Genomic DNA, 27,887 nt, shown 5'->3' with positions numbered 1-27,887 from the left:
GCCTCCAGAACTGTGAGAAAATAGTTCTCTGTGGCTTCAGCCATGCCCCCCAGGCTGTGGTATTTTGTTGTGGCAGTCCTTGGAAGCTAACACAGTGATAGACGGACTTGAAACAATTCTGCTTAAAGAATCTTTGAGTTGAAAGGTATTTTAGACAGTATCTAGAGAGCATTTCTTAATCACAGATGGCACCAGAAAGAATAAGTTAATTGCAAAGTTGTTATAAGTTATTACCCCATCCAAAAAAAAGAAAAAATGTAGAAAGGTTGAAAGAAAATTATTTTTGCACCTCCACTGTAGATAGCTGATACAAATGCTTTATGAGTAAGTGGTCTCCAGATAATAAAATCTTAAGTGACTGTTATGACCGGAATTCTATTTCCCCAGGATTTATAAGTTGAAGCACCAACCCTCTCGTATCTAAGAATGGGACTGTATTTGGAGATAGAGAAACTAAAGAGGTGATTAAGGTAAAATGAGGCCACTAGGGTGGGTCCTAAACCAAGTTGACCAGTGTCCAGACAAGAACGGGCCACCTGGACACATAGGAACACATCAACTATATGTGCACATAACAGAAAGATTATCTGAGGACACAGCCAGAAGCTGGGCAGCTGCCAGCCAAAGAGAGGCCTCCGGAGAAACCAAACCTGCCAACACTTTGATCTTGGACTTCTAACCTGCGGAGCTGTGAGAAAATAATTCTCTGTTGTTTAAGCCAAGGCCCCCAGGCTGTGATATTTTGTTGTGGCAGTCCTTGAAAACTAACACAGCGATAGAGAGACTTTAAATAATTCTTCTTAAAGAAATCTTTGAGTTGAAAGGTGTTTTAGACACATTTAAAGAGTGTTTCTCAATTACAGATGGCACCAGAAAGAATAATTGTGAAGTTTACCCCACGACCTAGTGACCCAATTGGACAGAGAAGCCACATCTTCTGACCACAAAATGCACTTTCCCATTAGACCATGTTTTGCTGAATCAGGGGAGTAGAAATCATTAGTAGAGAGAGCCATCCCAAGGGTGGTCTTCTAATTATCTATCTCCAATCAGCCAAGAGTCAGATGGTGTTAAGTATCCATTAATTAGATGTGCAGACCACTGGTACAAAGATCAGTCTCCCTTCAAAAGATGCTCCAGATGATGTAAAATAGGGAGACATTCTTCCTCACTGCTATTCAGACCCTACACATTTATCTTGGTTGAATCATCACAGCAGAAGCTTGAACAAATATTTATTAAGCACTTACTATCTTTAGTGCACTCACTTCCTGCCTAGAAATTCAAATGACTGCTTTCTCTCTTACAAAAAATTCATTCACTTACTCAACACTTCTTGATCACCATTTTCATAATCTAACTTTATTTTAGTTAAATTTTAGAAACCCAGTGATTAGAGCTGGATAGAAAATGTGAATAGAGAACAGCATAGTAGTTGATCATGGATTTGGCATCAGAAAGACCAGGCACAGAGAATAGGTTCTGTCATTTGCTAGTTATGTATCTTGGGCAAGTTACTTTAACACTTACTTATTTTTGCAATTGCAAAATAAAACCACAAATAGTTATCCACTCCATAGTGTTATTTCAATGATTTAAAATTGATAAATGTGAAAATCAGTTGACAGAGTATCCGGCACACACTAAATGCTTAATAAATTATTATTTTTGTTAGAGAGTATGTGGATAAGACAAAAAGAAATTGCATGAAGAATATTCCTTTGAAAAAAAGGTGAGAAAATACACATTTTTATAGTATGGTGGTTGCCTTTGTTGAGAGTGCAGGTTTTTACATTTTTCTTTGTACCTTTCTGTGTTTTCCAAATTTCCTATAATCCATAAACATTAGTTTTTAAATGAAAATGGGAATTAAGTATTATTTTCAAGATACTTGTTGGTTCATATATTGGTTACGTGGGTATGCTGGTGAGACAGCTGGGATTCCTGTGCTTTCCTAGAGCAGTGTCAGCCCTAATCGCCTCACAACTCATAAAATGCACGAACCAGTGCTTCCTAGAGAGGGTGTGAGGGTTGCAGGGATATCTGGGTTACAAGCCACTGGGATTTGATACCCACACCATAGCTTGCCAAACCCTGGTTACAAACACTTAATTTTATGGGTAAAAACATTAAGAAAAGATGCTTAGACTGTCTTGCTGGGTTTTGGTAGTCATCACACTCAATGAAAAGTCCGATACATTCACACGCTATCTAGTTTACTGGAAGCAGGTGAAATGGGTTTTTGCTGTTTCTCCAGTATGGAGCACTGCATTTGTCCCTGCACACCATAGACTGCCTAGAAAACTAAGGGCACCTTCTGGAGCTGCCTGAGCTTCCATTCACCGTGGGAAACTGACATTTAATGTGCCATCCACCAGGTCCGACACTCTGGTGTGGTCCTTGCAGTGTTCCTCACATATTGTGCTGTCACCATGTGGGGGATATAAATGAAGTGGTGGCAGGCTTTCAGGCATGCCATCACCCCCAAAACTGTTCAGACTGGAGATTTCTACCAGACACTTCAAATGTGGACTACATGTGTCCATTTAAACTTGTTCTGATCTCAGAGTTACTTTCCCAGATTCAATCTTTTAATTTTCACTTTAAAATTATTATTATTATTTTTAAAGATAAAATGTTTATTTAGCTTGGATTGTACTGATGCAAGGAGGACAAATATAACAAATATAATGCCCTTCAAGGGGCTGACTTCCTTGGTTGAAGCAAGGCAAATTATGGACCTTCTTACAGCACGGTCGCTGTGGGGGAGAGTGAGTAACCCTGAGGGAAGACAGAACTGGAGTGATGAGCTGAACTAAGATATGAAAGAGAATGTAGAAAGGAATGGCAGGAAAATAAAACAATTTCAAAGGAGGTGAGTAAGCTGCATGAGAAAACCTTTCGGTGAAATTTGAGAAGTTTTGTGAGAATTGATAGTTAAGTTCCTGAACTTGTCGCAGCAATGTTTCTAACCTTTTTTTTTATATCAGAGGGATTATTCATTATGAATTTGTACCAACAGGACAAACAGTTAACCAAGTTTACTATATGAAAGTGCTAAAAAGGTTGTGTGAAAAAATTAGACGACCTGACCTTTTTCCCAACAATTCATGTCTCTGGCATCACGACAATGCACCAGCTCACACGGCACTGTCTGTGAGGGAGTTTGTAGCCAGTAAACAAATAACTGTATTGGAACACCCTCCCTACTCACCTGATCTGACCCCCAATGACTTCTTTCTTTACTTGAAGGTAAAGGAAATACTGAAAGGAAGACATTTTGATGACATTCAAGACATAAAGGGCAATATGACGACAGCTCTGATGACCATTCCAGAAAAAGAGTTCCAAAATTGCTTTGAAGGGTGGACTAGGCGCTGGCATCGGTGCATAGCTTCCCAAGGGGAGTACTTCCAAAGTGACCCTAGTGATATTCAGCAATGAGGCATGTAGCACTTTTTATAAGATGCATTCGTGAACTTAATTGTCAGACTTCGTATGTGTATTTGTCATAATTTATGTTGAGCGGTAAATTTTTTGGATTCATCCAATACAGGTCTACACATCGAGGACCCTAACACTTTTGAGTATGAGGAATTCTTTCTAATGTAATGAACTGCATGGACCCATAAAACAGAGTGGTTATAGTGTCACTATTTTTTATAAGCAAATATGCAATGACAAAGTAAAATAATGACTATGTTCCTATTCACAAGAGCCCTGACTTATATTGAGATTTTGTATTTCATATATTTGTGAGACATGCTATTATTGCCTAAGGCTGTGCTTGGGCTACGTTGAGTCATGAATATGCATGAGCCTCCCTTTGTCTTCCCAACCCCTTCTTGAAGATGTCCAGGGCCTCTAACTTTTAACCTAGATTTTAAAAGGAAAAAATGAGATTAGTGCCAGTCATCCAATTCTGGGACTCAGCTCCAAAGCTACCCTTCTTTGCCCTGCTGCTGATACTGGAGTTGGACCCTGTAAACATGTTTCTTTTGTCAGCTAGCCAAATGTTACACTCTGACAGTAGAGGGAATGTATTTAACACTATGAGTGACACAGGAAAGTATGTCTATTTTGTGAAACTTATAAAATATTTAGGGTGATAGGAAAAAAACTCTTGCAAAGAAGTAGACTGGACTAAAACATATTGTTTCCCAGATGTACTTATGTCTCCACATTGTGTTTTTGCATAGACCATTCGCTGGCTTGGACTGTCTTCCTATCTCTTTGGAATAATCTAATTCTTTAATGTTCATATCAACTTCCCACACTTTCATGAAATCTTTCTTGATTGCCAGCCCTGTGAGTTCTTCTCCTTGACTCTTGACTATCTTTGAAACTTGCCGAGAGTGAGCAGTGACTGGCTTGTGGCCGTTGGAAGCACTGTTAGCCTTACAGGCTAGAGGGCAGGGGGTGTAGTAAGAGCAAGAAAGCAGGAAGGTGGAACACCAAACGGAAAACCAGGGTCATTGAAAGTGATCAAGGTGGTGAAACACACAAAAAGTGCAGGTCAGACCACAAAGGCTGGTGAAATGAGAAGAGGTGTGGCCATCACAATTGTGCCTGGAGACAAGAAAACACATGTGAAGAGACAGCCAGGGTAAGAGCATCAGCTTTGAATTCTGATCTCTGAAATGGTGACCCAGTGTCCAGTATGTGGATGATGGGGCATAGAGAGTATTAAAGTTTCCCACCCATTAGAGGCAAGGATCATGAATTGTGAACACAGGAGATACTCAATAACTGTATTTTGATGATGATGACAATGACGACGACGACGACAATGATGATGGTGATGAACGGAGTGCTATGTTGCATCATGCTGTGCAAGTGTGAGGTTAACAGCAAGGAAAGCATAAGGAACCCGAGTGTCTGAGAGGGACTCTGAGGGGTGGTGGGATCTGAAATGTATTAGACAGGGCCTGGAGACACAGTATATGGACACCACTGCTCTTCTAAAACCATGGTGGCTTCCATAGCACCTTCTATCCAGTCTGGACCTGGCCCATGATTCTTCTTAGCACTGTGATCCAGGAAAGCCCAGACAACCTACTGGAGTTGATACAGTCAGCGTAGTAACTCCCAGACGATCACATTAGTACACTCTAACCGTGGTTCCATTTTTATAATTTTGAAACTTCCCAACTGTTTGCTACATAGCCACTGTCTCAAAGTCCTACATAGTTCCCCCAAACCTAGGTTTACCTGCCTGACTTCTAGTTACCACGGAGTGTCCCTACAAGGCAGCAACTAAAGATTCCGTGGCTGGAATTTGTTGGGGGATGCAGGACCCTGCTCTGACTCTGAGAATCAGTTAAGTATTTTGAGCATCACTCTGGTTCAGGGTGTTAACCCTACTTGTGAGTTTGAAGAAGGATGGCTAGTTTGGGGCTGGGTCAGGAAAGAGGTGAAGAAGAAAGGCAGCTTAGCTCGTATGGAAGAAACACAGAATGAAAAGGCTTAGAGAACTAGGCATGTAGAGAATTCCAGGAAGAGTGAATAACCTATGTGTGGCTAGAAAAGAAGAAGCACTGGTGAGAAACTGTGGGACATAAACTTCTGTATATTGAAGAGCTGATAATGAAGGATCCAAAACCAAAAATTTCCATTCACCTGGTAGGAATACAAGAGCCACTGGTCACAGAGGGCTGAGTCTCTGAGGTGGCACTTAACGCCTATGCAGGACTCCCATCCATCTCCTTAAACCCAGAAGGAGGCACTTGGTAGCTGGATGCCAGAGACAAGACACACTGAGAGCCACGATCTCCTGCCAAGATCACAGCCATCTAGGTATAAGGGAGTAGAATCTTCCCAGACACTCCACCCTCTGCTGCCACCTTTCTTTCTCTTGCCAAAGACAAGGATTCTGTCCCAAAGCTCTTACATTGCAAGAGACACCCAACAGAGGCTTATTTGGCAGTTAGCAAACCAGATAAGGGTCCATTCCTGAAACACCTCATTCGTCTTCAATTCCCAAGTAAGGAGTGCTGTTCAGCAATCTGCCCAGCCTTACTTTGTTTTTTTCTTCACTTTGACCTGAAAGTCATTCAGGGCCATAGGAAAAATAGATATATAATAAAAATGAGTAAGAGCTGACAGTGTAGTGCTTTCCAGAAGAGAAGAAGGCTGTGAATGACAGCCGTTGACTATATTGTTGACTTTCCCTAGTCCTGACCATAAAGTATCTTTTAGTAGAAAGTGTGGATAATAACGTCTGCCCCTGCCTGCCTCACAGATGTTTCAGGGACAGAAGTACTAATAGTAACGTGGGTCCATCTGTCATCCCTCCATTCTCTGCCCTCTGGCATTAGCATCGTGATTTGTGGCATTGTCTATAAGACAGCTCTCTGAAACAAGACGTCTTGAAATTAATGCATTAGCATTGCTGTAATTATTCGGGGAGGGGGGACATAAAATGAACATCTTCGGCTCATTAGCTGGAAGTTTTGCATAGAAGAAACTGAGTTGATTTCAACTTTCATTTAGCACCACTCTTATAAAAAACATTTGAATATTTAAATGGCTGGAAAGCATGAGGTGAAACTGGCAGGATAGTCATGTTCCTCTGTACACTGTGGGCGGGTATGAAAATTGATACAGACTTTAAACAATATGGATTGAGTTACAAAACCATATTTGCATTATATTTGTAACCTCACTATTTTTGGCAGTATAACTTCAAGCAACTTATATTTCAACATGGTAGAATCTTGAACTATGGTAAATCTTAAACTTTAAATAAAATGTATTTAATGTTTAAATGATGTTTTAATGCTTATAAATAAAGAGATTAAATAATTTTAATGAAAAATTTAACACAGAAAATATTTTAAGAAAAATATTAACCATATAAGCAAGATATAAAGTTATCAATAACATATGCTATATAAAATATAGATTTAAAATGTGAAAATAAAGTACACATAGTTGAGAACAGCATTTTCCTCTCTGGCTGGTTGGGTGTTCTATTCTGTATATTCCAAAAGTGTATCAGGGATATACGGAAATATATATTTTTAATATTCTAAAGAAGATTTCTTTAATAACCTCAAGTAATGATTTCATCAGACGAGCTAATGAAACTGGTCACCTTGAAAAAGGAAGTCATAACACTGGTATACGGTAGAATAATTTTCAGAGAGGATGACCATTCCATTGTTATTTTTTTAAATTTTAAGTCACATTTTAGTCATATGACCTTGAAACTAACTTCAATTTTCCCAAAGAAAGAAAGGAGGCAACTCTCTGGAAGCTAATAATTTGAAAATAATTGTGTCAGGGTATGAGGAGCATACAACAGAGAAGCAGGTGATGTGAATGTCAGACTGGTTGAATGACAGTAGAAGACAGCAGGAGTGTTCAGAGAGAAGACATGATACGCTAGTTGCTTTTTCAAATGACTTCTTGAATCAGGGGAAAGTATAATTTATCACAGAGCATACTCACAGAGATGAAACAGGATGTCAGGGAAAAGCTAAAGATATTATAGGCTTCACTAGACATTGGAGAGTTTTCTCTGAGCAATTTTCATGAGCTTCTGGGTCACAGGAAGGTAAGACAAAGGTTTCTGGACTAGGGGTGTGTGTGTGTGTGTGTGTGTGTGTGTGTGTGTGTGTGTGTGTGTGTGTGTGACTATGTGAATATGTGTGCAATCTCATCTGCAGACTTATCTCCAAATGCAATGTTCCTGACTTCAGAGCTGCAAGAAATAAACAACCAGGCTCCAATGAATGAAAGCAGAGATGCAGACGAAAGATAATACATTTCCCAAACCCCTATTGTTACTTAGCATTCCTGTTACACCCAAGTCCACTGGGGAATATCTTTTCTAAACGCTTTATTTTAAAGGAATCCACCATGTAACAAAATCAGGACTAGATCTGGTCATTGAATTCCCTCAAATGAATGAGGTGGATAAGTTTGTAACATATTAATATTTACCAAAACCCACTGCATGATTTATAAAGTGTGGAAATAAACTGATCTTCAGATCCGGGAAGAAGAGCAGGCGCTGTCGCAAAACTGCTTTTACTATTTGCTGGCATCATAGATGCAAACACTGTACATAATGCGTTAATTATCTCCCTGTGGTGACAAATAAATATGGGTTTACAGGCCTACTTCATTGGAATGGATGGATAGGAACGTTACTTAATTATAGCTCCAGTTTACTGACTACTTACTGTGGACCTTGATGGTGCAGCATACATATTTGATTTTCACAATAACACTTTGAGGTTGGTACTATAATTGTCCCCATTTCATAAATTGAATGTGATTTAGTATCATTTAAATATTTCATTTCATAGTAACACTTTGAAGTAGGTATTAAAATTGTCCCATTTTACATATGAGGGTACTGAGGTTGGGAAACTTGCCTAAGGCCTCACAGCTGAATGAGAGTGGATGGGGGACTAGAAAACTAAGCCGTCTATTCACCATTATGCTACTTCCGGTGCTGCCAGGAACACTGGGATGAGAAGTCTGTGAAGCTTCCCTCTGGACTAGTGGAAACACATTTTACAATTGTTTAGCAATTTTAGCTGTGAGGGTGTGGGTAACATTATAGATGCTTAGTATTGTCCATTGCCAATCCAACTGCTTTACTTCAATTATTTATAGACAAAGGCACAGAAGTGAACTGACATGGTCAATTAGTTCCAAAGCCAATTCTGTAACCAAATTCCTTATATTGACCATTTTCTTTTTTCTCCCCTTCTAGTGAAAAAGTAAATTAACGTGAGCATTTCTACTATCGTGTTTCCCCGAAAATAAGACCGGGTCTTATATTAATTTTTGCTTTAAAATACGCATTAGGTCTTACGTTCAGGGGGTATCATCCTGAAAAAAATCATGTTAGGACTTATTTTCCGGTTAGGTCTTATTTTTGGGGAAACACAGTCTGTCCTTTTTTAGAATTAAAAAAAAAAAAAATCAGTTTAAGATCTGCAATGAAATAAGTGGGTGAGACTCCAGCCAACTCCCAGAAAACCTCATCAATCTCCTTGCCTCTGGGAGAGGTGATAGCACACTCAGAAAAGAGGACTCAAAGAAAGCATCAAGTCTTATATAGTGGAAGGTATGAAATGAATCATTTTCAGGAATCTAGCAGGGCACTATATTTCTCATATTATTTATACAATAATCGACATTACAGGTACGGTATACACACTTCAATGGGCCATTCACTTTCTGAGTGTTTATTATACGGCAGTGTATTAGCATAGGATGAAAAATTTGAGGAAGGGTAGTGAGGTACTTTTATGTCTATTTTAAGCTGTTAGTTTTACTGCATTTAGGGACATGGAGGATCATCTTGTAGTCAAATCAATCTACAAAGACTAAATCAAATTATCGCCATGGAACAGCTGTTAAATCTCCAGGGAGTGGGCAGGTCCCACAAGAAGGAAATAACAAATTACAATGGGGGGGTGCTTCCTGAATGCAGCCTGATGGAGAGGTGTGTGCTAGAGGAAGTCACGGCTGGTGCTCGCTTGAGCCCCGAATCATACTTTGTAATTTAAGAATATTACCTACCATACACTCGCTTCCTGATTTGTTGATTCCTTGAGTCTCCTGCTAAACTCTGAAATCCCCAAGACTCAATAACTGTGAGAGAGTCTGTGCACACTGGAAAGGACCAAAGCATCGTCCCTTTCAAAAGTCCTCACTTAGCACAGCAATGACTTGGCTTGGAGCAAAGCTGATTCTCTAGCTGATACTGTTTCTTTTGGGAAGCCTGACTAGGGGAATAAAGACTTTGCACTTGTAATTAAGAGTGCAAAGTATTTCTTCACACATGGAATTCTAAAGAAAAAACAAAACAAACAAACAAAAAAACTAGGTATACGTGTGTGTGTAGTGATATGAATTTGCACGTCAGCAAGATGATAAAAGCAATTTGGAAAACAAATAAAGTTCACCCCTTTTAAATTGTGAAGATTAAAATTAAAGGTTGTCTACCTACAAAGTAAAACAGTTTTCTTGAGATTTTTTTCCAAGTACGTTAGTGCTAAATGGATTCTCTCTCTGAGCTTCATATTAAGGATACCACCAATTACGACTCTGAAGAATAAATAGGCTAGCAAAGTCTTCAGATACATGGTAAGTGCCATGGTAGTTTAAAATCAACAAAACATTTACTAATGTTTTAGTTAATTATTCTCTCAGAAGAGGGGATGATAAAAGCTGTCAATATTCAGAAATTTATGTTTTTCTCCTTGTTCTCCCTTACTTCTCCTTTTTTCCTGTGTCCTCAGTACCTTATCTAATATAGCTCAAGATTAAAGATATTTTCTAATGCGTAATATGTTTGGGAATTTCCTTTATGAATGTTGCCATAGGGATCTCAGTTATTTATATCTAAGTCTCAGGCTCTCATACCTTCGAGCCCCAATTTATGAACAATGGACATGAGCAATGTTTACTGAGCTCCTTGCTCTGCCATCTCGTAGCGCAATGGCAACTAATTCTGCCCTGCCATTCAGATGTTGATGGTCATAACATGAATCTAAGCTAAACTCCTAGTACTGTATGATCCCACGGTATCAGCAGATTAAATTCATTGGAACTGGTATATTATGAAATATTTCCTGGGAATAATATTGGGGAATGGATGGGCATGAGTACTTTACAAGGCTGAAGTCTCCTGACCTAGACTCAAGAAAAATGTCATTAGGAAGCAAGTGCTTAGTTTAATTAGGAGATGGACGACTTAAGCACAGGTGGTTGGGAGAATGGTCATGAATGAGCCAAGGAATGGATAAGCAATGTCACTAGATCGCCTAGAACCAGAGTCAGAGTCAGGTGTTAACCACCTCTTAGCACCACTATACTCTTCAGAACTAAAGGAGTCAGACATTTGGCACACCACTTTTAAAATGTTGACAACCTTTAACCCATGGTTGTTTTCCCTCAAGCAGGCCTGCCTAACACCTTGGAATCCAATGGCCACTTAAAAAGGAAAAGGGTTAACATTTGGAACCCCAAAATATAAATACCCATTATAGCTGATTCTTTTCAAAGGAAACAAATACCAAGATCATTTAAATTCCATAGTTTGTCCAGATATTCCAATGACTACATTGCAAAGAGAATTAACCTTTGTCTGTCAATTGTAGGATGGGCCATTCTTGTCATGGATTTTAAAAGAACATCCATTTCAGGGACATCTGCTTCTGGGGAGGTGATGCAGTGTGATTCTCCTTATTTTTACCACTAAGTACAATTTAAAAACCCTGGCTATCATATTAAGCAAACCTAAGAAAATTCTGAATGGTTGAGAGAAGAGAGTCGGCATGTATAAGGATCTTGAGGCTCGAGGAACAGCAGTGGTGAGTTCCCTAGACTTTCCTTTTGCCTTATATATCCTAGACTTGTTGCTGAAGAAGCCAGCAGCTCAGAGACAGCAACTGGTGCAGACAAAAAAGAAATTCACTATTATCATAGATTCCTGCTCTCTCTAATTAGAGGACCAGGAAGGGGGCAGCATAGTAAGTCAGAACACCTTTAGACAATAACTGCTCTATGCCAGCCAAGCACCACAGAAAAAACTATAGCCCCACTACTATCCTGCTATGCTGGAACAAGGTGCTTAGAGACCCCAGTAAGGGTAGTGTCAGGAAAGACTAAGTAGGGATCCTGGACTTGAACCCTTGTTAGAAATAGCAAGCCTCTCCCTGTAGTATCAATGGAGACCACATATCTAGTGGAACCTGGATTTCTACTCCCACTCAACAGTAATGAGGAAGCCCTACCACTCTCTGCAAGGATGGTGTCAGAGATGGCTTAGTGGAAAGTCAGGACTTTTACTACTGCCCAGTGATAATGAAGGAGTGTGCACACACACACACTCACATACACACACACACACACACCACACTATGATGTCACTGTAGGTCACATGGGCAGCAGTGATAAGGCTTTCCTACCCATCCCAGACAGGGAGGAATCATGGAAGGATGCAGAGCTGGAGCTTTCATCTCTCTACACTGAGTAGTAGCAAGGAGCTCCCTACCCTTGGGTGTCAATGGAGGCTGAGTGAGAAATCTGGATTCTACCCCTCATCTAGCAGTATTTGGGTAAAACGCCCTTTCCCCCTACTTGAACAGACAGACAAAAGAAGAAGACAGATAAAACAGAAGATTTACATAAGATTCATCATAACATAATACCTAAAATGTCCAGATTACAAGCAAAACTTTTCTTGTTATACTGAGAAACAGGAAGATCTTAAAGTGAATGAAAAGTGTTGTCATCTCAGTGTTGAGATAAGACAGATGTTAGAATTCTCTTTAAGTAGCCATTATAACAAATATTTTTAAGTTGCATTATAACAAAAATCCTTCAAGGAGTAATTACACACTTAAGAAAAGAAAATAGAAAGCCTCAGTAAAAAATAACAATGTCTAAGGCAAGGAAATAAAACATGTAAAGAAAACCATATTAGAATTTTGGAACTGAAAAATACAACATCAAATAATAATAATAATGACTGGGTACAATAACAGAATGAAAAGAATAAGAAAAATAATAAACTTGAAGCTCTAGCAATAGAAATTACCCAATCTAAAAAAACAGACAAATAGACCAAGGGGGGAGAGTGGATCAGAAACCTGTGGGAGTATAATAAAATATGTAGCATTCATATCTATGGCATTCAGAAAGAAGATAGAAAGACAAAAGGGCTAAAAATATATATATTCAAATACATAGCAGAATACTTCCCAGGTTTGGTGAAAGAAGCCCACAGGTTCAAGAAATTGAGTGAAACTCAAACAGGCTAAACCCAAAGAAATCCATACCATGACACATCAGAGTCAAACTCCTAAACACTAAAGACAAGATGTTAAAAGCACTAAGAGAGAAATAACATCTTATCTATATGGGAAATTTTTTTGAATAACTGGATTTGTCATCAGAAACTATTGAGGCCAGAAGGAAGTGGCCCATTATTTTTCAAGTGCTGAAAGAAAACAACAGTCAACCCAGAACCTTATGTCCAGTGAACATATATTTCAAGATGAAGGAAAAATAAGAGCATTTGTCACCAGCACACACACTCTAAAAGAATGGCTAAAGGACATTCTTTAAACAGAAAGAAAATTATAAAAGAAGGTACCTAGGAAGGAAGAAAGGAAGAACAACAATAAGCAAAAAAATAAGTGAATACAATACAGTTCCCTTTTTCTCTTGTATTTTCTGAATTATGTGTGACAGTTGCAAAAATAACACTGATATGATTATAAATATGTAGAGAATAAATAATAATTAAGATAATCATATAATTAACAGGAAAAGGTAAAGGAACATAAAAAGAGGTAAGATTCCTACAATTCACTAAAATTGGTGAAATAGCACTAAACTGTCTCAAGTTATGTGTATATAACATAATAAAGAAAACACTAACAAAAGCTATACACAGAGTTTCATTCAAACACTAGATATATCAACATAGAACTACAAAAATCATTCAAGAAACACAGAAATGTGGAGAAAAAAGAAATAGAAACAGAGAACAAACAGGAAAAAAGTATACATTCAAGCTCTAACAGATCAATAACTACATTTAAATGTAAATGGTAAATACACCAATTAAAATAAATTGACAGAGTGAATTTTAACAATGACTGTAGTATTTACTGTCTACAAGAAACTCACTTCAAGTATATTAATATAGGGATATTAAACATGAGAGAATGGAAAAAAGATATGCAAGCATTAATCAAAAGAAAGAAGGAACGTTTATCTCAATATCAGATATAGTTGAATTCAGAGGAAAGAAAGTTATCATAGACAGAGAAGAACATTATATATTGATAAAAATGGCCAATGCACAAGGAAGACGTAACAATCTTCACTGTGTAAATACCAAACAACAGACCTCTAAAATACATTAAGCGAAAACTGATAGAACTGGATACATAAACAGGCAAATCCACAATTATAGTTGGAAATATCAACACCCATTATTGAGCACCAATCACGCACAGGGCATTCTGCTAGGTATTGCGAATGCACTTGTGATAAATTAAAAGACAGTCCTGGCCCTCATGAAGCGCATGGTCTATTGGGGAAGACAAACAGTAGTAATTAATTAAAAAATATTTAACTTGCCAACATGATAAATGCTGCACAGGGAATCTCAAAAACACCAAAAGTTAAACCTCTCGTTCAAATTGCCCTATTTTAAATATCAGCAATAAGATGACAAATACATAATTCCCAAACTATAGAATTCAATAGAATCTGAGGTTCTATTGTTTCATTTCTCAGAGGTAATAAAGAGAGTCACGTTATCACACTGCAGACTGCAAACCTTACCCACAGCTGCCACACAACTCAGCCAGAAACCCATGGGATTCCCTAGGTACCTCTAATGCATTTGTTTTTCCCAATAACGCAATCATGCTAGCCCAGTCAGTCCCTGCATTTCCTCTCCCTCTCCAATTTTGCTTGGGAGGCGGATGGGACCTCCAAAAGAGCACTATAAACACATAATGAAGAGGTACTAAGGGTGGGATGGGTAAAGTAAGACTTACCCCAAAGGGTTAGAAACTGTCAAGCTGAAGAAGATGTTGACTTACCACGGTGTAAATCTGATGTTTTCGTCTTTTAGCCAGGTCAATTATGTTTATTCCATTGTAGTAAAGATTTTCCATACATCCATGGAAATTTTTCTTTAAAAAGGTCCCAGGTTTGCCTGGTACTGGAATTCCTCCAAAACTAAGCTTTATGAGGAGGGGGAAAAAAACAAAAAAACAACAACAAAAAACTTAGTTATAAGCTCTGAAGAAATAGCAACGGAAAGTAAGCAAGTGCATTTTCAGTAGATTCAATTGTACGAGTATGCATGAGCCAAGTGGTTCAAATAATTATAGATGCCACTTGATTACACATTTAAAAGGATACTGATTAGCTCACATAAAAATAACTATAATTGATTGCTTTTTAAGCGTTTACAACACATTTCACTTCCTTTCTGAACCTTTTTAATACTCAATAAAACAGTAGTTTAGAGAAGGAGGAGGGAAAAAAAATAAACAGATTTATATTTATCTCTGATGCAAACCTCTGAGAGAATATGGCCAAACTAAAGCCAAGGGACCAACAAAATATACCTCTATTCAGCTCTAGTGAGACGTAGAGCATCATACCCAAAAAGCCTATGTGCACGGTCATTCCCAAACTATTTGCTATAAAAATGAAAATTAGAAAACAATTCAAATAGTTCATATAGTGTTTTAAAGGAAATAATTAAGAAGTAATATGATAGAATCTTAGTTGTCAATAGTGGTATTAAACATTAGTGATTATGGGAGATAAGAGTAATGTTTATTGAAAAATACAATTTAATATTTGGGTGTAAAGTATGATGTCAGCAGTAAGAAATTGTGCTTACAACGTGACTGGAGGAAATACACTGAAAGTGTAAATGGTGGTTGTCTCTAGAAAGGTTATGGAATACTAGTTTTCTTTTCCACTTTCCTTTCCAGTGAAAATTACTACAAATTACTTTTATAATGAAAACATCATTTAAAAACAAACCAGATCTCTTATGAATATTCTTCCTACTATAGGGGAAGCCAAGTTAGTTTCTATAATTATGTTTCTCTGAACACCATTTGATAAGTAACCGAGTTTTTCTTCACTGCTTTGAAATGACGCCTTTACCAGGTACTTAAACTATAATGGAAGAGCGGGTGTGTTGCAGGAGGATTTGTTCTCCCTATCAGGATGTCTTCTGCTTTGATGAGTAGCTAACTGATATAAGTCTACTGCTACATGTCTAGTTTTTTTCCTTGTAAGTTCCACACTAATTTTTAAAAAAAAGTTTCTGAATACACAGTAATATATAACAGTTATTATTCTTGCTGCCCACTTTTACTTATTATTGCTTTACTCTGTAAAAATAATTATTTGATATTTTGCCCATTTTATTTCAAAGTTACATTTTAGAATAATTTTATTTAAAATAGCCTGTTGAAATTTTGATTGATAATTTATTATTTCCATTAACACATTTACTTGAAGAAAAATAGATTTTTTGAACTATTTCATCTTCCTATACAACAGCCCAGTGTCTTTTTCTATTTTCCAAATATTTTTGGTAAGGGCATTCACCTAAGGTTAACATTTTCTTTCCCTACTTCACATATTCATCATTAAATTAATTCTTGTGAATTTCATACTTTAAAAATTTACACTGTAAATTAATTATTTTAATCAAATACACATTTTAACATATGACTTAATTACTCATTCCTGTTACTTTCTCAATCCAGACATTTATATATTAAATAATATACTTTTTATCTAATTTCATTAGGGGAAATATTCAAACATCATCATATGATGTTTAAAATACTTTACTTTTTTCTATACTTAATTTTCATATATTTTTTATTGTTTCATTGACCTGGTCAAAACTTCCTAAAGTCTAGCCAAAACTTTTTAAGCAATATTAAATAATAATCATGTGATATAACTTTAAAAACAGACAATACTTTTAATATATTTCCCAAGAACATATAATACTGATTCTCATTAAAGAAGTATCCTTTAATGAGATGACACCACATCTCATTAAAGAAGTATCCTTCTACTGCTATTTTACATATAATTCATTTATTTTCTTATTTATTTATTTGTTTGTTTGAAATGAGAAATAAATGCTCAGTTTATCAATTGGCTTTTCAAAACTCCACGTGAAAGAATACAGGGCATTTTATGTTTAAACTACTGATAGGTTGAATTATATTAATAAATCATAAATTAATAGATTATCTTTAATTGAATCACTCTTTATCCCATTTACCTTAAAATATATGTGCTTATAGTTTAAGTAGTAAACAAGCTTAAGATATAGTTTTCTTCTTTTTTTCAAGTATTTATATCAAGTCTAGATTTGTCTCTGAGAAAAACTAAGAGTTTTGTCTTTGTCTCTATTTAAGAATAGCTCATATATCTTGGGAAATACTCTGCAAAAAACATCAATGAATCTGTTACTTCACAAATATTTTGCGAATTATTTCTTTTATAACTTGCAAGATCTTCCCTGTTGATTTGTTGCAGCATTCAAATATGTTCAATTTGAGTCATTTGCATTAAAAAATATTAATCGCTGTCTTGTAAATTGTGTAAATTAAATGTGTAATGTAAAAATATTATTATCTACTTGTTACTTTTACTTATTATTTGTTGGAAGATTATGTTTTTTTAGAGCAGTTTTAAGTTCATAGCAAAATTGAGAGGAAGGTACAGAGGCGTCCTTTATCCCCTCTGCCCTCCGACATGCACAGCCCCACTCATTGTTGCTATCCCTCACTGGAGTGGTACCTTTGTTAAAATTGGTGAACCTACATTGACACATCATAATTACCCAAAGTCCATAGTTTACCTTATAGTTCACTCTTGGTGCTATACATTCCATTGAGCAAATGTACAAGGCTATGTATCCACCATTACTGTATCATATAGAGTATTTTCATTGCTCTAAAAATCCTCTGTGCTCTAGCTAATTCATCCTTCCTGGCTGACCTCTATCTCTGGCAACTACTGATATTTTTATTGTCTCCATAGTTTTGCCTTTTCCAGAATTTCATACAGTTGTAATCATACAGTATGTCGCCTTTTTGTATTAGATTTTTCCACTTAATAATGTGGGTTTAAGTTTTTTAAGCCATGTCTTTTCATGGCTGGATAGCTCATTTCCTTTTCGTGCTGAATAATATTCTATTGTCTGGATGGACCACAGTTTATTTATTCATTCACCTACTAAAGGACATCTTCCTTGCTTCCAGGTTTTGGCAGCTATCAATAAGCTGTTATAAACATGTGTGCATATTTTAGTTCTTGTTCATTCTTATAATTTTAAATATGTAATACAAATGTATGCTTTTCATTTTCAGGTCTGTCAGCTTCCTCAATTTGTAAAAATGTTTTCAACACTCCACTTCTCTCAGGTGTAATTTAGAAAGATATTTGTCACACGGCAATATTTTTAAAAGAGGGAAAGGGAAGAAACACTTTCTTTTCAATAGCAAAAAAGTGTTTGAAGAACTTGGGGTGGAGAGATTTTTTAAAGAAGTCAAATAGTATGGAGGATACTGAATATCACAAAATTACAATTTCTCATCACACTGAGAACAAAAGCTCTCTCTAGTCTGAATAGTGGATGTTTAGAGAAATTTGGTGGAGACAAGGGTAGAGTTAGTAGTGTGGACCCGCTCTTTGGTTCTCTCTGGGAGATTGAAACCCTATTAAGATTTGGGTGGATGAGGGTAGAGGACACAGAGCTTTTGGAAAACAGGGTTATTTCTCCTCTGATTTTCATAGGCATGATGGCTGCAAGCGTATTAGAGATTCTTGAAGTTCATCCTGGCCCCAGAGCAAAACTTTGCTGGAAGGAAGACAGATTAGCAGTGGGTAAAGGAAGTGGCAACATACAATGTATGAAAATTGCTTAAGAATGACCTGGTCACTCTAGCATAGTGGACAGTAGGCTGCTGAGGACCCCATTCCTACCCCCCACAGACCGATGAGAGCAGGGTGGGGGAATATGGGTGAACCAAGGCTACCAGTAAACGTGTAAAGAGCTGGTAGCTGGATTGAAGGTCTGAGAAAGTCCAAGTAACTAGACCTTGTAGCCATGAGGCTATGGCAGGTTCTATGGACGGCAGCTGCAGAATTCCCACGCTTCCCCTAACACAAAACAATACCCAACCCACACAGCCAGTGACCTAACCAGGAAAAAGAAAATTAGATGGGGAAAGAAGAAACCTCAATATGATACACATTTACTCGTAGCACACTGTTTTAAATAGGTATTAACTAGGTATCATTCATCATCAAGGTTATGTTCTTCTGCCACCAGGGGAAGTGAGGGCTGATGAGCATATCAAAGTCAGTTGGAGAGAAGGAATATTGCATTTCTGCACATTTGAGTGTGAGCATAGATTTTCAACCTGCTTTATATTTTTAAAGTTTTAAAGTAGTTGAGAATTTGAGATTGTAGTTATATTACTGAATTACAGATTCAGTTCATTATCAAATAAGTCAGATTGGAACATTTTGCTCCATAGTGACAAGAGAAATATTCTGAGATGTCCTAAATTAAATTACAGCAGGCTGTCGACTGGGAGAGAGAGCTATAGGCAGAAACCAACAAAAGACAACTCACATTCTGGAATGTATGTTGAGACTTTGAATCAACTTCCGGGAAGCTATGTCAGCTGTTAGCTAGAAGGAATGGCCACCCTCAGATACCACCCATCTTGCTTACTCATGAACGTTCTGGACCATTGCCCACAACCAATCCAAAAGCAGTAAATACTTCTTCCTTACGGACGGTGCACATACATTTGTGAGTTATGCCAGCACCCATCTTTTACAGTGCAATGTCAGAAGCAGCATCTCAGGAGCTTTTCTGGGTGTATTCAAACACTGACTTGCACCTTTTGTGGGACTTGGAGCAAAATACCTCACTCTTTGTGATTCATTTTCCTCATATATAAAATGTACATAAAAATAACTTAGCTTGACTGAGCTAATATGAGAATTAAAGAGTTCCTAAACCTGAAGCATTTATTTACTTTTATTATTTATTGATATTTTCTGAGAGAACAAAGGTAGCTCTTTCTACTGCATGAGGAAGATGGATGACTTCACAGCTCCCAGACACCTCATCAGCCTTGCTTCACCTCCGAGGTCACTTTTGCTATCAGGCTAGTTGGGGCTTATGGGCCTCTCCTTGTGGCTTTTCTGTGGTGGCCAGGAATCATCACTGTCTTAATGATGGGTTGCTCAGGAGACGTCTATGGGGGTCATCTTGCCGTGCATTGTCCAGCTCTCACAGTAGTCTGTCAGGTGCTTTTCTAAGACAACATACTCCAGGACATCCTTGGGCATGTCTTCCTGTCCATACATTAATCTGCCGACCGGTCATACATGGCCAAAGCCTGCCAGGTGTATGTGCGATGGTGACCTGGCCACATGTGTTGCTCTGGTTCAGCATTGAAGAGCGAACCCGGACTACTTGGGGTGGCTCTAAAGATTCTACAAAGCTCCAGCAGTCTTATATTTGATGTCCCAGACCAAGTCTGGAAAACGATTTTCAGTTACCAAGGTATGAAGTCAGTCATGGTCTGAGTTGTTTAGACAAAGATGAGTTTCAATAAAGCTATCCTTAGCTTTATCAGGGAAGTCCCTTATTTTAAAATTAGCATCATATTGTCTTATCTTTCATGTTGACAATTGTAATACCACATTTTTCTCTTCCATCGCTCAGTTTTCTGTGCCAGTCCTTCCTTTGAAAGAGATGGCACCCGAGCATCCCCCTCTGGAGGAACACAGGCATCAGAGATACCAGCTGTACAGGTCAGATATACAGGACGTTCCAACCATTATGGAGGAATGACCAGTCCTGCTTTCTAGGTGTGCTCTATAAACTCTTCTTCTGATTTGCATTTGGTTTCTTAAGTAGGCGGTGTGAAACGTTTTTAGTTCTCACTGAAACTACAGCCATGGACTGAATGACCAGGACTGGCTGCCGAGTCCACCACCCTAGAGCTCTGTCTAAGCAAAGCAACCCCCACGGCATCCTAAACCTGCAGCATTTAGACTGGATCCTGCCAAGTGTCTGCTTTGGTACAATTGTTCTCATTGGCAGCAACTTCGCAGTTCAGAGGTTCTTCCAAAAGGGTATTGTTATTATTTCCAATAACATCTGAATAAAAATTATATGGATAGTAACTCCTAATATTTTACAGGCTGAAGGTTGCAATGTTTCATATCGATATTTTATATAAATAGCAATTAAACTGTGATGTTTTCTTTTTTCAAATTAATAAACAGACAAACTTTTCCCCCAAATCCTCTATAACTGTCCTGGTTTTCAGAAAGCTGGAACTAAATATGTTGTGTGCTTCTTTAAAAAGGCCCATTGGTCATTTCTAGTTTCACATTTATGTTGAAAGATAAAGAAAAAGAAATTGAGAGAGGCCTTGCTATAATTTTATGATCACTGTATATTTCCAATGTTGTTTTTTGTTTTGTTTTGTTTTGTTTTTTTCAAATTTAGGAAAGCTAGCAATTATACAGTTGAATATAAAATTTTGTATTACTTGTTCTTCAAGGAGGAAGATTATCTTCTCAGGTTTATGTCCTTCTGCATTCTTCTTATTCAGTCATCATTTTAAAAAGTGTTGTTTTTGTTTGTTTGTTTGATTTCCTAAATTTCTATCTTAAAATTATGGGAGCTCTTTTTATTTACTGTAATTGCTGTGCTGTATAAACTGCTATTTTTATTGCCTCACATATCACTATTGTGTTTATAATTACCCATGTATTTCCTTTATACTTTAATGAATGTCCTTGAATCAGTCTTTGTTATGAAGCCAAACCTGACTATATTCTACATTCTACGAACCTCTTTATTCCTTAAATTGACTGTCTAGGATTAGGGTGCTGGTGATGACTTTTGCCTTTCTATTCAGTCTCTGGCACATTTAACCATGGGGCAGATAGTAATGATATTTAGTACAAGAGGTGTATTTCAAACATAATAGATCCAAGAAATATTTGGTGCATTGAATCAAAACAGAACACTAGCAATTTTATTCTAAAACTGATTTTGCTTTATTGTCCTTTTGTCAATTCAGTTGCTTTCTTTTCTTACTTGCCTTGTTTATTTGCTGTTGGTAAATTGCATGATGTCTTTCACTCATCTTAGTGGTCCAAAAAGTGCAGGCGTTATGTTGTAAAGTTTCAGTCAGTCTCGGTGTGTCCGGCAGCATCGTCCATCGGGTAACCTGACGGATGTGATAGCATCACAGGTGGTCTCCAAGTGGATGAAGCCAGGAGAAATGTTGCTTTGATGTTAAATGTATGAGGTCACAGAACCTGAGACTCTCTCTTCTTTCATCTCATTCTTCTTCTTTTCTCTGGCATTTGCTTGTCTCTTTTTCAATCTTTGATGTTACTTCATGGCAATGAGCTCATTCCTCCTTATCTGGCCCCGTTTAAATTTGGGACTCTTCCTGCTCTGGATTCCTTCCTCTGTCTGGCTAACATCTCTGAGACTCTGAAGTTTCTCATTTGTCAATATGTCTCACTTTTGCTCTGATAGTCCACTTTGTAATAGAACGTATATGTGAAAAGGATCTAAATGACTGTCTTCTTGAAACTTTTAAAACTTGCACTGGTTTGGTGTTTGTTAAGCCAGATGGAGAGGTAGTTCATGGCCCTTCTGGAGGAATACTGTCAAAGGTTGATGAATCTGTGCCATTTCAAATGAGACCAGAAATCCCAATTTTCTTGTGAAATCTCTTGATTTTTAAATATTAGCATGAATTAAAATGACTTAAAAAAAAACAAAAAAACAAAGCAAAACCTTGATCTCATAGCCCTTCTTGTTGATACCAAGTGCCTTATGAACAAACACCCATGCTTCCTTCCTCATGTCCCAGGTCCATCCAAGGAAGCACTTTGTTATAGAACGATCACAACAGCCCTTCTGCTGATATCAGGCGCCTCTGTGGCACCCATTCTTCCTGCCTGGTCCCCAGGTCCACATCCGCCCCTCTGCTCCGGCACTGGCTTCAGACCAAAGCACAACTGTTGCCCCTTATACTTCAGTTGGATTTGGCCTCAGCACTCTCTCACACAAGGTTTTATATTAGCAATAACTATAGTGACATATATTTATTAGTTTTATACACTGGACATTCTGCTTAGACTTTATTTTTTTTTTTCTAACTTTTGGATATTATTATTTACTCTACTTTAAAGGTGAAACAAACGAAAAATGTTGGCATACACAGGTTTGTCAGCTTGATTAAAGCCATACAGCCAAGAGGTGGACTTGCTGGAACTCCAAGCCCTTCAGTCTAGAGCCCCGTATCTTACCCACCGCACACACTGCCTTGCTTCCAGCTTCTTCTATTTCTGGTTTATAGAGTAACCCTCTCAGTGAATCAGGCCCCAGGCTAAGGTGAACTATGTGTCCCAGTTTGCCTGAAACTTTCCCATTTTTAAAATTAAAAGTCCCTAATCACCATTTGGTGAGTTTTCTGCAGCCCCCCAGAGGGGAAGAAAAGGAGAGGTGATATACAATTATAGCAGCAGAAACCATTAATATTTTCTCAGCAGCATAAGTCAGCTCCTCCCTTTTTCTCTGCCACAGCAACTGCATGTTCTCAAGTTACCAGCAGGTTTTGCACCAGGGGCTGTATCTAGGCCACCTTTTTTATTATTGTTATTGTTGTTCCTGGCCCAGATCTGGCCAATTGTTAGTCTCTGGTTTCTGTCTCTAAATGAGCATCTTTTTACAGACTCACAGAAATCAGATGTAGACACAGCCTAATTGGTTCAACATGTACCCATTTTATATATATATATTTGTCTGAACAAATTTGCAATAGTTTTACTGTACGTTATTTAGATAATGGGTTAAATCATATATGTTTCAATATTCAAGCAAGGAGCTCATTGGAAATCCTAATTTCACCCAGATAAGATGGGCTTCTTCCAAAGATTGATACCCTAGAGGGCCCCATTCTGGCCCTCCTCCAGGCACGTCTTGCCTCATTAGTGGGGCTGTATTTGCAAGCCAAGGGTAAGAACTGTAGGGAGCTCGCAGCACCTTTCTAAACCATGATCTTCCTGCACAGCACCCGAGAGCTTCCTCCGAAAACAGCTGAGAAACTCCTTTAAGGTCCTGAACTGTTCTGGTCCCTGTGTGTCCTCCTGAGGGTGGACCTTGTGCCCGTAGGGCTGAGGAATGGTCAGAGGACAGCTATTTCCAGTGTGGACAGGGCTTGGACACGTGGGATATGCTTGTCAAGGTCCATTTGTTAAAGTAGGAGAGAAGAGCATATTTTATTCAACAATTTGTTAGTGTGTTTTTAACACTTCAAATATTTAGACTTATGGTATGTGGGACTCCATTTGCACTCTTGCCTCAGGCCCTACATATATTCCAGTGGAGCCTGGCTAACTTTGTAATATTTAACTGATGGTCACAATAATTTAGCCCAAATTCAGCCAGCTTCAAAGTGTCTTATTAGAGAGTTAAAACCTACTACCAGCCCCCCCCCCCAATAGCTAAAATAAAACGAGAAATTTTATACAATTTTTAGTTTATGTTCATGAAAATAATGACTTTCCATGTATAATATTGGTAATAAAACATTCCCTTGTCATGTTCCACACACTTAGTTTACTCTCAATATACATGTAAGAGACGTGTTTATATTACATTTCACTGTTACAAAACTTGGGCAAACATAAACGTAGCAAGTCCACAATCACACCTCATATTTAAAACTGGAAAGAAAAATGGCCCCAAATAATTTGGTATCAAATCTTGTATTCAGGCAGCTTATATTTTATATCTTGTGGGATTATATCTTGAGGGATTAACCTTCCTTCAGAGAGATGCCTGGTCACCAGAAGGATCTCAAGTAGAATGGCTATAGAGCCCTGGGCTCAAATCCTGTTTTTCTTGTTGTAGCTATTGTGGAAAATGGATGGGGATGGCTCAGTCTCTCTTGTCTTACTTTTCTGTATGCGCTATAGGACATAATAATCTCCCTCACAATGTTCATTAAGGTATTAAACAAAAGTACAAAATACCACTCAACATAAAACCTTTTTTCTTCCATTTTTGCCTCCTTATTTTCATTTTGAATCTACTCATTTTTCTTTTTCTTATTTTACTTTCTTCCATTTATTTCCTTCCATGTAGGCATTCTACTTTAGCCTTGCAACTGAGTTTCCAAAGGAAAAAAAGGATCAATAATAATTATACTACCACCTGATCTAGAAAGCAGTTTCCTTAGTGATCTGTAGTTATTTCGATCACCAGATAAATAGCTATATGATGTCTGGCCAGGCCTTTCATCATGTCTAAGATCTAAGAGAAATGTTCATTAGGTAATGTCAGCTAAAGTTAGGGTGGCAGCAAGGTGTGGCTTCTGAGCACAGGAGACCTATTAGAAATTTCTACTGGGAAGAAAAGTAGGCATGAATTGTTATCTTTTATAATTCACAAAAAGAAACTTCCTTCATTTACTTAATAAATATTTACTGAGTATGTTTTATGTATTAGATATAATCTTATAGAACTTAATTAAAATAAAAATGAAAACATCTACCCCTATGATTAGCTTAAATTCTATGGTTGGGGTGAAGATGATGAAAGAGTTAATAGTAAATTTAATAGCACTATAAAGTGATAAGTGTTTTTGGAAAAGACTAAGAATAAAAATAAATCAGAGAATGTAATTTTAGAAGCAAATACTAGAAATATCTTTTAAGTTATGTATTCTATTGCCTCAGTTTCTTCTTAAAATACTTTTTTGCATGTTATGCAAATTTCAAAGTTTTTAAAAACAGTATAGCAAAAAGTAAGGTTTCCATCTTCCTTGATGCTACTCTCATCACTTGCCTTATCCACCTCATTAGCATTTTTCCAAAAATTTGTATATGTCTCCACGCTTTTAAGTCTATAGATTCTTTTCTATTTTTTAAACACAGGCAGTGTTTATATGCAATGCACATTGATTTTTAGTTTCATTTAACAATTTATATTGGAGATGGTTCACATCAGAACACATAGAGCTGCCTCATTCTTTTAAATGGGTGCATATTACTTTTGTACGGGATTCTCGAGATTGCACACAGAACAAGGTGAACCCAAGGCCAAGGCCTGCTTGATGGGCTAATAAAAGTAAAGGAGCCACTTTTAGATTCACATGGTTTATGAATCATACAGACAGCAAAGGGAGGAGTGGCCGAGTTATGCAGCTGCACTTGGTGCCTGCCCCAAAACGAAAATACTGAAAATACCAAAAATGAGAACACCAAAAGAAAATAGGTCAGATGACCACGCCACTAGCTGTGCGAGGTCCTGTTGCTGGATGGAGATCTAATTCCAGACAGGTAAACAATTCTATGTGGTGCAGCTCCATTCTCAGAGCGCAGAGTGGAAAACCTCATCAGAACCTAGGAGGCGATGAGAAACTGTACTGTAACAACCTCACATGGGCAGGACGCGCATGGGAGATGGACTTGGTGCCACTCTTTCTAGACCACCACTCACTTGTGTTTCAGGAGAATGACAGGTGCCCTGCCAAGACCCGGGTCACATGTCGTGGGTGACTTACCGTGTTTCCCCGAAAATAAGACTGGATCTTATATTAATTTTTGCTCCAAAAGACACATTAGGGCTTATGCTCAGGGGATGTCATCCAGAAAAAGTCATGCTAGGGCTTATTTTCCGGTTAGGTCTTATTTTCAGGGAAACACAGTAAGTGGATAGTGTGAGGTCACCAGGCACTCTGGCAGAATTGTTTCACTATGAACTAAGATAATTTTTAATTAACCCCCTTTTGGTGGACTTTTGGGAAATTTCCAATTTTTCATCATTCCTAAAATATTGCCAATTGCACACATTTGTGTATAATTATAGGATAAATTGCTACAAACAGAGTTATTGGGTGGAAGAGTGTGTCTCCAACTTTAAATGATGTTGCCCTTTCTATGACATTGTATTAATTACAGTCCCACAAACAATTTATGAAATACTTTGTTTTCTTCGTGTGCATGCCAACATTATGCTCTTTTTGGTCTTTGCAATCTAAGTAAAAATATCATTCTACCATGAATTTGCATTTCTTTTTCTGAGTGAGGTTGAGCATCTTTTCATATACTTGGGAGCAATTTGTACTTTTTAATATATTTATGTTATTTACCTATTTTTCCATTGGATTGGCTTTAAAAATAATCTGTAGGAGGTTCTTATTTTGTAAAATTTAAAGTATGTTTTCCAATTATTTGGGGGGTGATGTCATTACATATGGATTTTTGTGGAAGTTCATGAGGAGATATATATATATATATATATATATATATATATATATATATATATATATTATATTCCCAGGTTTTTTAAATTTATGTCATATTTAGAAGGACCTTCCTCAATATTCAATTGTAAAAAATACTATGTCACATTTTCTTTAAAACTTTGATAAAAAAGTTTTGAATAAATATAAATATATATATATATATATATATATATATATATATATATATATATGGTTTAATTTAATCTAGTTTGTTGTTTTTACTAAGAAGTCTTATTAGATATATATTTGCTATTTTGTAAAATGACTCAGTATTTATAACATGAGGGATGCCATGTGAATCATATATTGTGAAAACATGTTTTTAATAGTTTGGTGTTTCTAAGGCAGATATGCTAAAGAGGATCACCAAGTGCTCTTGGTAAGAAAACATCTTGGATGACAAGGATCTCAGATAAACGGGATCTTTAAGATCTTAAAAGTCTCTTCGAAAGCCCTTCTACTCTGTGCTGGAAACGGAGGGAATTGCTATAGTCTTTCTCACAAGCATTTAGAGAAAGTCATATGGACTTAATGATGTGAGCTGGGATGACATTCCAATGAAAAGCAAAGACATATATTCTTTCTGTTTTTATTTTTTGACAAAATATTCTATGAGCCCGTGTTCGTTTTCCACTTCTAAGAGGGAGGAGAAGCAGACCACTGCATATATCGTAATGAGTTCCCAGTAGATGGCCTCTTAGAAAGTCATACGCCACTTAGTTGATATCCTTAAGGTACTCTATGATGGAGGGATGAAAGCCACCATATTTTCTTACCAAATATTATCACAGCATGTGACATTTCAAAAGAAACATTGATTTCTATAATTAGCCTTGATATAGAATTTGATAAGGTGCAGCTCTAGAACAGCAGTATATGTTTTGACAATGAGTCATTGGATCCCAGAACCTGAATTCAGTCATCCTTCCAGCTGGTGGTGTCCAGGGCTCATATGCCATGGCAGGAATCAAC

At 37.3% G+C, this 27,887-nt stretch overlaps 1 protein-coding gene and 1 pseudogene across 2 annotated transcripts in view; both read right to left on the bottom strand.

Annotated features, from left to right (window-relative positions):
- The window catches only part of CNTNAP5 (contactin associated protein family member 5), an 809,041-nt gene that overhangs the window by 394,899 nt on the left and 386,255 nt on the right, over positions 1–27,887 (bottom strand). For both annotated transcript variants that reach the window (XM_019749552.3, XM_019749551.3), the window contains exon 7: positions 14,592–14,735. In XM_019749552.3, coding sequence (XP_019605111.3) covers positions 14,592–14,735 — 144 coding nt within the window. The remainder of the gene's footprint in view (positions 1–14,591; positions 14,736–27,887) is intronic.
- On the bottom strand, positions 19,727–20,605 carry LOC109456981 (large ribosomal subunit protein mL45 pseudogene; annotated as a pseudogene).

The sequence above is a fragment of the Rhinolophus sinicus genome, chromosome 17 (genome assembly GCF_057876585.1).
Source record: "Rhinolophus sinicus isolate RSI-liver-muscle chromosome 17, RSI-T2T, whole genome shotgun sequence".
In the NCBI taxonomy this organism is placed as follows: domain Eukaryota; kingdom Metazoa; phylum Chordata; class Mammalia; order Chiroptera; family Rhinolophidae; genus Rhinolophus; species Rhinolophus sinicus.
Note: the sequence above shows the minus strand (reverse complement) of the source record. Positions and strands in the feature narration are given on the sequence as shown.